Source organism: Otolemur garnettii, unplaced genomic scaffold (assembly GCF_000181295.1).
Source record: "Otolemur garnettii isolate 467f Iridium unplaced genomic scaffold, OtoGar3 scaffold00134, whole genome shotgun sequence".
NCBI lineage: Eukaryota > Metazoa > Chordata > Mammalia > Primates > Galagidae > Otolemur > Otolemur garnettii.
Genome location: NW_003852529.1, coordinates 2592511 through 2604804, shown reverse-complemented (window position 1 = coordinate 2604804; position 12294 = coordinate 2592511). Strand labels below are relative to the sequence as shown.

At 56.5% G+C, this 12294-nt stretch overlaps 2 protein-coding genes across 2 annotated transcripts; both read right to left on the bottom strand.

Moving 5' to 3' along the window:
• Window positions 1–218: 218 nt before the first annotated feature.
• NUDT8 (nudix hydrolase 8) lies at window positions 219–2324 on the bottom strand. Its single transcript, XM_003798311.3, has 4 exons — window positions 2038–2324; window positions 1277–1409; window positions 816–893; window positions 219–713 (listed from the first exon to the last, which is right to left on the bottom strand). The coding sequence occupies exons 1-4, from the start codon at window positions 2229–2231 to the stop codon at window positions 486–488; spliced, it is 633 nt and encodes a 210-aa protein (XP_003798359.1). The 5' UTR covers window positions 2232–2324; the 3' UTR covers window positions 219–485.
• A 994-nt stretch (window positions 2325–3318) lies between these two features.
• Window positions 3319–11385, bottom strand: TBX10 (T-box 10). Its single transcript, XM_003798310.2, has 8 exons — window positions 11325–11385; window positions 6821–7088; window positions 6645–6746; window positions 6074–6245; window positions 4733–4888; window positions 4416–4483; window positions 4119–4213; window positions 3319–3693 (listed from the first exon to the last, which is right to left on the bottom strand). Exons 1-8 carry the CDS (start codon window positions 11329–11331, stop codon window positions 3410–3412), a joined length of 1152 nt encoding a protein of 383 aa, XP_003798358.1. The 5' UTR covers window positions 11332–11385; the 3' UTR covers window positions 3319–3409.
• Between the last annotated feature and the right edge of the window lie 909 nt (window positions 11386–12294).

Sequence of the window (12294 nt, the reverse complement as noted above, 5' to 3'; positions counted from 1 at the left end):
CCTCCCAAGTAGCTGGGACTACAGGTGCCCGCCACAACACCCGGCTATTTTTTTGTTGTTGTCATTGTTTAGTAGGCCTGAGCAGGGTTCAAACCCACCAGTCTCGGTGCATGTGGCCGGCACCCTAACCACTGAGTTACAGGCACTGAGCCATTCTACTCTTTCTCTAAGTTCAGGTGGTTTAGATTCCACATAAAAGTGAGATCACGTGGCATCTGTCTTTCTGTGCCTGCTTTATTTCACTTAGCATAATGTCCTTCATTGTTTACCCAGGTTGTCACAGATGACAGAATCTCCTTTTAAATGCTGTATAGTATTCCATGTGTGTGCGCACCACATTTTCTCTCAATGGACATTCAGGCTGCTTCCCCCTCTTGATTGCTGTGAATAATGCTGCAATGAACACAAGGCCCTTTCTTCAGTCTTTGAGTGGGCCTGGCCCAGCAAAGGTGAAGGCAGAAGTTGGGCTGCTTAGGGACAGGTCCTCAGCCCCTGGACAGCTCAGGGATGACCAGGACGGACTGGTAGGTACTAGGTGCCAGCAGCTGTAGAGTGAACTCAGTGATGACAGCTGTGAGCCCCCACACCCGGTGTGGTCCATGCAGGAAGACAGGAAGTGTGTAGCTGAAGTGGCCACCTCGGCAGAAGTGGGTATAGCCCTGATTCTGAGTCTGCAGCAGGTGGGCCAGGGGCAGCACAAATACCTCATCCACCTGCAGGCAAGAGGCAGAGAGAGAGTGGCCAAAGGACTACCTGCTGTAGCCTGCCCCCATTGGGACAGTCTGATTCTGGTTCCCCAGTGTCCTCCCACTTACCTCCTTAGGGTTGGGCCTGAGGCTCTGGAGATCTAGGGAGCCTACACCAGCAAGCACTGGAACCACGGTGGCTCTTTGCTGGGGATGGGGACAGGTAGTCAGGGAGGCGTGGAATCCTTCCCTTTACTACTCTAAAATCTCCCACTTGTCATTCAAGCCCCATCTCAATCCCTGCCTGCCCCACAAAGCCTTCCCCACCCTCATCCATCAAGCTGAGTAAAGCTGGCTCACCCCTTCACCCTGGGTCACAGCCATCTCAGGACCACAGCCTCCTCTGTCCCTACCCCCAGTGGGTGTGTGCAGATGGCACAAGTGTCTGCCAGGCAGGCGGGTTCCCAACACTCCTCTGCACTTTTTGTCTGTGGGAGTCCATGACCCCTCTCCTTGTCCCTGGGGTCACTTAGCCCAGGTGAGCAGAGTGAGTGAATGGGGTAGGGTGGCCTTAGGGTCAGATGGCTCACCCGGTCGTACACAGGTCGCAGCAGGCCCCACACCTGCTCCTCAGACACTGCCAGGCCCAGCTCCTCCCTGGTCTCCCGCAGGGCTGTGTGCACCACGTCCTGATCAGCTGGGTCGCACTTGCCGCCTGGGAAACTGAACGGGCACAGGGAATCTGGTATTTGTGCTCGGGAGCCATAGAGGGGTGGGAGTGTTAGCAGTGGCAGCGGCCAGTGACCCACCTAAGCATTGCCTGCTTCTGCCCCTAGTTTGCCATGAGGCTATCATGATCCCTGGAGGCCAATTTACCTCCCTGAGTGAAGGGGGTAAGGGAGAGAGGCCCTGTGCAGCGCAGCACATGAGGTTCAGGCAGCAGGAGCAGGAAGACTCTGGTGCTCTGACACCCAAATTCTGCCGATAGTGGCTCCAAGAGCGCTGATACTGACCCTAAGGTGTCCTCAATTCCCGCTGAGGGGTGGGGCCAGAGCGGGAGGTCACAGCCCCGCCTCACTCCCGCCAGCAGGGGGCCTTCTTAGAGAGGGTGACACAACTCTGAGAGAAGTCCCAGCCCGAGTTGGTGTTCGCAGGACGCGCTTCGAGGGACCTAAAGGGACATGGAGCTGACTCCTCGCCATAGCCCGTGGGTGGACAGGGTCTCCCCAGACCTATTTTGCAGAGGCGGAAACCGAGGCTCGGAGAAGCCAGGCACCTCGCCCAAGGTCCCTGCTGTCTCCGGGGTTCAGCGTCCTCCCGTTGAAGGGCAAGGAGTTCCTGGCCGGTGTACCTGACGTCCCCCTTGTGCCTCCCGGCCAAGCGGCTGGACCGCAGCGTGTAGAGCAGCGCCGGGACCCCGCGCACTAAGCAGAGCGGCACTAGCACCGCGGCCGACGCGGGCCGCGCACGAAGACGGGCTGAGGCCCCCGCCAGCAACCGCCGGCAGCGCCGCTCGCCCTCCACCGATAGGCAGTCGGGCAGCATGTCCGGCTGAGAGCAGCCTGGACACTGAGGACGCCGGGCCGGACGCGGGGAAGGGCAGGACAGCCGGCTCTCCCGCAGGGCCCTCCGGAACCTGGGCGGGCTGGGGGAGGAGCCTTTCCGGAAGCCCCGCCCCATAGGCGGGGTGTTCTAGAGGCCGGTGTTCTGGGCGGGGCTGCGTGGAGCCAGAACCAGACGTTACCGCAAGATGGCAGCAAGGGGGCACCTTGGAGGCAATCGAGGAGGCAGGGGACTGAGCTTTAGTTCCAAGCGACGGCGGAGGGGCGCGGCCCGAGGGCGTGGCCGGAAGGGGCGTGAGCCTGGCAGGCTAGGTTTCCGGCAGGGGCGGAGTAGGGGCGCGTGCTTCTCTGTTTTCTCCTGTTTCAGGCTCCGTCGCACCAACTCTAGCCCTAGGCCTTTGCTCTCCTTTTCCCGCAGTCCGGGGCTTTTCTTTCCTCCTGCCTTAAATCTTGAGCAGATTCCCAAGTCCCTCCTTCCATCCCCACGTTGCCCCCCGTGGTCACGCCTAACGTGGTTCCTCACTCCTCCATGGATCCTGACGATCCAGGACCAGATGACCCCTACCCTTGCATGCAACACTCAAACATGGCAGCTTTGCTCTGTGATTTTAAGCAGGTCCTATATACAGCAGTTTTGGTCAACACAAAGCAAGGAGCAGGACTCCAGTGTCCTACCCAGGTTAAATGCAGCAATTGCCACTCCTCTGGTGTCACCACATTTACCATGATCGTATGCGCACAGGGACGTGGACGGCACCAGATAGAGCTTTGAGATGCCTGCAGGGCTTATGTGGGGACTGGAGTTCATGAGGGCCTTCACCCTGACCCCCTGAGGACAGAAATGCTCTGACCACTCATGCTGAATGGTTTAATGTTGAGGAGGAAAAAATTGGGTTTAGGGGCAGTCACCCCACACTCATGGTTGCTGGGATTGGGATGTAGGAGGTCTGGTTCTAAGCCTAGCACGGCCAGAGCTTGCTGTGACTCTGAGTAGGTGCCTCTCTCTGGGCTTCCACCTACTCTCTATTCCTTGGGACAGGAAAGTTGGGGGGGGGCGGGGTGTGACTCTGCAGAGGTGGAGCTGGACGAGGTGGGGCAGGGGCTGATTCACACACCAGGTATGAGGTCCCGAGTAGAATGGCTTCTACAGGGCTTCCACAATTACTGAGAGTCCTGGCCATGTCTTAGGCACACAGTGGTGGGGGATCCCAGCCCAGCGGGGAAAGGCAGGCCTCCTTCATCCCTGTTAGCCTGGATGCTGGGGAGAGGGTATGGTACCGGGCGGGCCCTTGGGATGCCCAGATGTCTTGGGGCTCCAGGGTACAGACCCTGGTAGGTGAGGGACCTGTAGGTGGCAGTGGCCAGCAGAGCCTCAGTTGGGGGCAGCAGGTGATGGTGGAGCTGGGGAGGGGTCCTGGAGGTAGAAGCTGAAGCCCTGTTGAGGCCTGAGGAGGAAAATGCTGTGAGTAGATCCCAGGGCTCCCCTCACATCCTCAGCCCTCATCTTAGGCCAGCCCTGTCCCTTTCTCTGCCCTTCTTATCCCAAGTTGCCTACCTCCCAGCCTTTGCCCTTGCTTTCTCTCTGCCTGGAATTTCTTCCCCACATTCTCCCTTGGTCCAAGCCCTTCCTAGTCACCCAAGGCCCAGCTAGGGAGTCACCACCTCCAGGAAACCCTCCTGATACCTCCTACCTCTGTTCTCAGCACCTGTCCCTACCCTGTTCTCTCTGCCCTGGGCTCTATGTTGTCTTAGTAATCTCTGCCTCCCCCTCGGCATCTGGGGGCTTGCTGAGCTCATGGAAACCCCTTCCTAGATGTTCTGTGGCATTGTCCCCTTGCTTTCTGCCCACAGTGCTGGACTGAGGTCTTACCTTTCTCCCTCTCTGTGGCACTCTTTAAGAGACAAGGACTAAGGCTGCTGCGACTCCGAGCTGGGACACCAAGCAGGGGGCGTGGGGTCACAGGCCTGCAAAGGGACCAAACAGGAATGGGGAGAAGGCCAAGAGGAGGAGGTCAGGCCAGGGATCACAGGCAGACCCTGATGGTGGGGCCAGCACAAGTCAGAGGGATGACCCTGACCCTTAGGTCAGGAGCTAAGGCCTCAAGAGATGCCTGGGGGTGGGGGCAAGGCGGGGCCACTGGGTAAAACATCAGAGACCAAACAGTACCAGGAGTCCAGGTCATTCTCTCTAAAGCCCTTGGCAAAAGGGTTGCTGGCGATTTTCAGCTGGGTGATCTACAGAGGAGAAAGTGCAATTGTGAGTTGGCTCTGAGCCAGACTCAGTCACTCGGCCCCCTGGGACCCTTCAGTCAGGAGACCCTGGGACCCAGGCTCTTTGCCCAGGAACTCTAGAGCCTGTGGCTGGGCAGGCAGGGGAAGGACTGTGGGCAGATGCCCGTGGAGAGAGGAGAGGCCTTGTGGCTCAGTCTGCACCCTCATGAAGTGGGCTGGCAGCTGGTGTATCACGAGCCAGGGCTGACCTACCCTGTGGTTCTGATATGCTGTCACTGCTGTGAACTGGGTCTCTGTGAAGATGAAGGACTTGAAGTTCTCCTGGGCATAGCGTTCACTGTCCTTGCGAGGATCCACGAAGACCACATGGAAACGGGGCTGGTAGCGGTGCATGGAGTTGAGAATGATCTGCAGGAGGGCATGGGGCAGCTGTGCAGGGCAGGGGTGCTGCAGGCTCTCTAGGGCTGCAGCCCTTCGCTCCAGGCAGAAACGACCCTGGGCCTGCCACCCTCTTCCTTCAATGTCAGGGTAGGACCTGAACTTGAGTGCCTACGGTTCTGTGTCAAAAGGCCCCTTTGTGTTTTAACATCTGTGCAACTTTGCTTTCTCTCACACCCCACACCCACTGTCAGCTTTACCTCCAAAACTATTCAGAATCTGACTACCTCTGCTACTCTGCTGCCTCCATGCTGGCCAGCCCCTGTCCTCTGTCACTTGATTTCCTTGGTTGCCTCCTGGCTGACCTCCCTGCCTCCACTTTGCCCCTCTGTGCCTGCTCAACACAGCTTCCCTGGCAAGCCACATCAATTGCACCTACTTCAGACTTCCTGTAGCTCCCACCCAGCATGGTAAAAGCCAGAGTCAATCACCTTGGCCACTGGAGCTGAACAATCAGCCCAGCCACCTCTAGGCTCTCTCCCCACCACCCCACATCCCCTCCTCGATCCATATCAACCACATAGAAGGCTCCTGGCAACTCCCCCCACTGACCCAACATTCCCTGGCCTTGGGCCTTTGCACTTGCTGTTCACTCTGGCTGGAACACTCTTCCCTGATATGCTTAGGCTCCTCTATCCTTCAGATCCATTCAAATGTCACTCATCAACTTCCTGAGCTCCCCAAAAGGAACAGCCCCCCGTCCCCGTTTCTGTCATCTTCCCTGCCTCTTTTTCTCTTTGGCAATTGCCACTGTTTGAGACCCAGTATACAGTGTCTTCTGGATTCTTGGCTTAGCATCTGCCCTGCCCCAGGACGTGAGCCCTGGGAGGGCAGGGATCTTTGTCTGACCAAGTGTCTACAGTGCTATGTTCTGGCACCTACAATGGCCCCGTGCTGGGCATTCCATATAGTGTCTCCCTCTCCCAGGGGAGGACAATATCTGCCAGAACATCCCTCACTCCCACCCACTTTCCCACCTGCCTGGACAGCCCTCTTTGCCATCCAGCCCCAGCCTTGGCTATCAGCACCAGACAGAGATGCCAACACCAAGGCCACTGGGCACTGCAGGTCTAGCCCCAGCTCCAGGCTTCATCACAATATGGCCCAGCCTCCCCAACCTGGCCCGGCCCCTCCCCACTGCAGCCCGAGCCTCACGTGGCCATTGTCATCCAGCAGGTTGTTGGTCAACTTGAGCTTATCGAAGGACACGATCTGGCGCATCCACTGTGCACCCTTGGCTGGTGAGTCAGGGTGGAAGTGCACGCGGCCAGGCGTGGCCGGGTCCGCCTTGCCTGCCACCAGCCAGGCCGAGCTGTGGAAAGCGTACCTGGGGGGCAGAGCAAGGTGGTGAAGGCCACTGTTCTGGGGCCAAGCCTGGGCAGGACAGGTGGGATGAAGAGGCCACCACTGACCACCACGGCCCCCCAGCCTGGTGGACATCTTGCAGATGAGGAACTTGAGGCTCAGAGAATACCAGCAAGCTCTGAGTTCCCTACAGCTATACCAGGCTGGTGGGTGTCAGGATTCCCCTGCTTCCCTGGGCTAGACCACTTGGCCCACCCAGGCCAGCCCACTGCCCATGTAAGGCTGTTGCACCAGGCTCCCTCCTGACCCTGGGGGCTGTTGACCCAGGCTGAACCTCCCTGGCTCACCCTGTAGTGCAGTAGGGCCTAATCCCTGGGTCTAGCACCCGAGAGCTGAGCCTGATCCTCCAGCCAGCCCCGACCTGTATCTCTTGTCGTCCAATGGGATGAAGTCCATGAGCAGAGCGTAGTCAGCCAATGTGTCCATGCCCAGGATCTTCACCTGGAAGGTGGGGAACATCCTCCTGTGGGGGGCAGGTACTCAGTGGCCTGGACAAGGGTGCAGCCCTGGCCCCTTCCATGCCCCCACTGCCCACACCTGCCCGCCTTGGTGACAATCATCTCCGTGCCCAGCTGGTTGAATTCCTCCCAGAGAGGCCTCATCTCCAGCTGAACTGTCACATTGGACACACGCGGGTTCTTGGAGCCCTGCCCACTAGGCCCAGTCACAGTGTGGGTCCCAGTGGAGCTGGTACAAGGTCCTGATGGGAACGGCGTCCCCACTGGGGGCTCCCAGCTGGAGCTGGCCATGGGCAGAGTGCAGGTCTCTGAAGGTACAAGTACACCAAGGCTGGCAGACAGGAAGCCTGGGGAGAGAGGACAAAAGCATGGGCCCCTGACTGCCTCGACCTTCACCACTCATCTAGCCAGCTCTCATCCTTCAGGCTGCCCTACATGCCTCCTTCTCCAAGAAGCCCTCCCTGACTGCCATCTGTGTTTCCTGGTACTCTACCCCTCAGCGTCACTCCACGAGGCAGATGCTCATTTAAAGTCTTTTTCCGAGCAAGTTCTTAAGGGTGATGACAGGGCTTGTTTTGCTCCCCAGAGAATTTTTGAGCCATCCTGTGGCTATGTGGCCTTGAGGAAATTGTTTCACCTCCTGGAGCCTCAGTTTCTACAACTGTCTTGAGGGGTTCCTAATACCTGCCACACAGGGCCTAGAGGAGGGTCAGTGATGACACACACAGGGCCAGGTGTGCAGTGGGCCCTTCATAAACGGCACTTGTTCTAGATGGCATGCATGTGAGGGGGGGGGCCTTTTTTAGCTCTGTGGAGACCCCACTGCCTGGTATTACTTAACTAACAGCTGCATAACAATGGAGGGGTCAAAGGTTGAGAAAACAGTCACTGACAACCCCCCCCTCCCTTGGTATATAACTCTTAAGTAGAGCTGAGCTGAGAGGAGCCCTCCTCTGTCAACCACAAATTGTCCATCCCTGATACTTTTTTTTTTGAGACAGAGCCTCCCCTTGGGTAGAGTGTTGTGGCATCACAGCTCACAGCAACCTCCAACTCCTGGGCTCAAGTGAGTCTCCTGCCTCAGCCTCCCAAGTAGCTGAGACCACAGGTGCCCGCCACAACGCCCGGCTATTTTTTGGTTGCAGCCGTCATTGTTGTTTGGCGGGTCCGGGCTGGGGATTCGAACCCGCCACCTTAGGTGTATGTGGCTGGCGCCTTAGCCGGTTGAGCCACAGGTGCTGAGCCTCTTTTCTTCCTTCCTTCCTTCCTTTCTTTCTTTCTTTTTTTTTAGACAGAGTCTCAAGCTGTCGCCCCAGGTAGAGTGCCATGGCATCACAGCTCAAGCAGCCTTAAACTCCTGCGCCCAAGTAATTCTCTTGCCTCAGCCTTCCAGGGAGCTGGGACCATAGGCACCCACCACAGCACCCAGCTATTTTTGGCCCAGGTTGGATTCGAACCTTCCAGCTTTAGTGTATGTGGCTGGCACCCTTGCCACCTGAGCTACATGTGCCAAGCCTCTCTTTGCTCTTTTCTAAAGATCCTGTCTTTGGATCCTGGTACAAGCTTTGGCCACAACCTTTACCACCCTCTATCCTCTGGTTTAAGAAAAAAAAAAATCCTGGGTTGTGCCTGTGGCTCAGTGGGTAGGATGTTAGCCCCATATGCCAAGGGTGGTGAGTTCAAACCTAGCCCCCGCCGAACTGCAACAACAACAAAAAAAATTTTTTTAAATAAAGTTAAAAAAAAAAATCCTAACCATGATAAGACACCGTTTTCCACCGGTTAAGGTGGCTATCAAAAAGAAACTGGAACGCAACATGTGCTGGTGAGGATGTGGAGAAATTGGGGCCCTGTGCATTGCTGGTGGGAGTGTGGATGATGGCAGCTGCCATGGAAGATGGCATGGTCATTCCTCGTGAAATGTAAAAGAAAAAATACTGAATGACTCAGAAACCTCACTTCTGAAAGTAGGAGCCTAAAGTGATATTTACACATCTATGTTCACAGCAGCATTATTTGCAATAACCAAAAGGTGGAAGCAACCCAAGTGTCTGTCTAAGGACGATGGATAAACAAAATGTGCTAGCCGGGAGTGGGAGGCCGAGGCGTAAGGATCCCTTGAGCTCAGGAGTCGTAGACCAGCCTGAGCAAGAGCGAGACTCTGTCCTTACTAAAAATACAAACACTAGCTGGACATTGTGATGGGTGCCTGTAGTCCCAGCTATTCAGGACACTGAGGCAAGGTTACTTGAACCCAAGTTCAAACCCAAGTTACAGTGAGTCACTGTTATGACACCACGGCACTCTCCCAACAGTGACAGAGTGAGACCCTGTCTGAAAAAAATCAAAGTGCTGTACACAGACAAGGGAACATTCTGACACAGGCTGCAACGTGGATGGATTTGAGGACACTATGCTCAGTGAAAGAGCCAGACACAAGGACAAATAGTGTGTGTTCCTGCAAGTTCAGAGAAACAAAGCTGAATGGCGATCACCCAGGGCTGGAGAAGAGGAAATGGAGAGTTTGTTTAATGGGGACAGAGTTTCAGTTTTGCAAGAAGCAAAAAGTTCTAGAGATGGATGGTGGTGAGGGTTGCACCTATGTGAAAGAAGTTAATGCCACTTAAGTGTTACTCACTTAAAAATGGTAAGGTGGTAAATTTTATGTTATATATATCTTACCACAATTAAATATTTTTTAATGAGGGGAGTGGGCGAATGGGGGAGTGGATAGAAGGGAGGAGGGAGGGGGATGGTGGTCATAATGTGTGACACACCTCTTGTGGGTAGGACACAATTATAAGAGGGCCATACTGGCTAAGTGCCCCTAGCACAGTGGTTATGGCTCCAGCCACATACACCAAAGGTGGCGGGTTCAAACTCAGCCCGGGGCCAGCTAAACGACAATGACAATTGCAACAAAAAATAGCAGGGCATTGTGGCAGGCGCCTATAGTCCCAGCTACTTGGGAGGCTGAGGCAAGAGAATCACTTAAGCCCAAGAGTTTGAGGTTGCTGTGAGCTGTGACGCCACTGCTCTCTACCGAGGGTGACATAGTGAGACTCTAGGGACTTTACCTAACAAATGCAACCAGTGTAGCCTGGTTCTTTGTATGCTTAAGGAATCCCCAACAATAAAAAAAATTCTGAAAAATAGCACTATCATTTTATAGCAGCCCCGTAAGGGGTAGAAGACCTGGTGAGGCCATGGAAGCCACAGTGGCCAAGAGTCAGGGGACAAGGTCTCCTTCCCAGCAGTGCCCCTAGCTGAGCAGCCTGGAGGGAGGGGTGTTTTCACAACTGCAGAACTGTGAGATCCCCTGAACAGAGGGGTAGAGGTGTTGGAGAGATGGGTAGACCAACAGACAGATTGGTGCAGGGACATCCTCGGGAAGCTGGACCACCTAATGAGCTCCAGGTGGACAGTGCCTGGCCAGAGCTGGCCTTAATAAGTGCCTGGTCTGCTGGGCATGGTGGCTTACGCCTATAATCCCAGCACTTGGGAGGCTGAGGCAGATGGATTACCTGAGCTCATGAGTTAAAGACCAATCTGAGAAAGAGTGAGACCCCATCTCTAAAAAGAAAATAGCCAGGCGCTGTGGCAGGCACCTGTAGTCCCAGGTACCTGGTAGGCTGAGGCAAGAGAATCACTTGAACCCAAGAGTTTGAGGTTACTATGAGCTAAGATCCCACGGCACTCTACCGAGGGTGACAAAATGAGGCTCTGTCTCCAAAAAATAAAAAAAAAAAAAAAAACAAGTGCCTGGTGAGAGGGAGGGCCCAGGGCCCAGGCCATGAGACCCCTGTGTGAGAAGTGTGGCACCTTCCCCTGGGTCTCTGCAGTCCGGGGGGGGGGTCTGTCTGAGAGGGCTGGACCACATCAGGACTGAGCACTTAGTGGCAGGACAGATGCAAGGGCTGATGACCCCCACCACTGGGGGCCAGGCCATCAGAGGGTGCAACTGCTTGTCACTTGGCTGTCCCACTGGAGCCAGTATGATGTCGTCCAGCGGCTGATGCCAGCCCCCAAGGTCCATGGTGATAGGTCCCAAGGGCAGGGACTTGTGGCTTCAATGGGCCTCAGGGCTTGGTAGGTGGTCACTGGCTCCCAAGTCTTCTATGGCCCACCCCTGTCCAACCCAAAGTGCCACCCTTCAGTGCTTTCAGGGACTTTGGGGAGGGGTCTGTCCTCCGCTCCGTCCCTCCAAAAGCCAGCACACCCCAGGGGCCAGAGATGACAATTCCCCAGAGGCTAGAATGTCAAATCTGGAAGAGGCTTCTAAGTCAAGCCCCCCACTCTGACATTCAAGGGGCCGAGGCATAGGGTCACACACCCCTGACAGCCCTCATCTCCCAGGAATGGCTTGGTCTCCTTGTCCCTTGGCACCCCCATAATCACATTTGGGCAGCTATGAGTCCATCAGTCCTGCCCTGGCATGATCTAAGGCCTCAGCCTGGGGCATCTCTGCCCCACCCTACTGACCAGGGCCTGGGACCAGGGGGGCTTCCTCAGTTCCCACCCTGCCCACCCACCCTGAGGCCTGAGCCCACAGAAATGGCCACCCTAAGTTGCCCGCAGCATACCTGCCATGGGGACAGACAGGATGTCCAGCTCCTGGAGAAATACGGTTCAGCTGGGGCTAGGCTGTGGCTGCCACCCCGGGGAACCCCACCTGCCAGGAGGGGTTGTCTCCTCTCCGGGTCTCCTGGTCCGCTCAGCACCACAAGTCAGCCCTGAGACCTTATGCCGTCCCCAGGCTCTTAACAGGACTGTTCTTGCCTCCTTGATCACCCTCCATCCACATCCCCAGGTCGTGGTTTTCCCACATAAGCAGGACACCTGGTCTCTGTAGGTGGATGCTGGCCCTGGGGTCTGCGGGTACCCTTCTCTAAGCCACTCTCAGACTGTGCTGTCTGAGGCCACCTCCTGGACTAGACCAGCTCCAGGGGCGGGTGCTGCACGGGAGGAGGGCAGGTCTCCTCCCTCTTCACCCTCCCTCTGCATGTCCCTCCCTCCCCAGCTTAGAGCCCCAGGCCATTCCTAATAGATCAATGGGCCCAGGCAGGGGGTGGGGAGAGTGTGGGAGAGTGTCGGATAGGGGGTGGAGTGTCCAGAGGGGCCCCCAGCCTGGCTGACTGGAGGGCCTGGGCCCATGGGGCCTTGGGGAGGTTGGGAGGCAGCAGATCCAGGGCTGAATGGCAGAGGCAGTGCCCTCTCACGAGGACTTGGACCCCTGACCCAGGCAGCTGGGGAGGGGACAGCTAGTGAGGAGCTGGGAACATGAGGGGCCAGCAGCAAGTGCTGCCTTCAGTGCAGAGCCCCCTGACTGGGCAGCAAAAGCCCAGGTCCTCCCAACAGCTCATCCATGAGCTCTGCAATGACACCAGCAGGTCCCTACAGTCTCTGTGCCTCAGTTTCCACTGGCCTAAGTGCATAATCTCTTCTGCCTGGAATGGTCTAGCACAGCCCAGGCTGGGAGCAGTGCATGGCACAAGCCCTGTCCGGCTGTGGGTGGAAACTCTGAGGCTGGCCCAGGTCAGAGGTGGGTGTCCA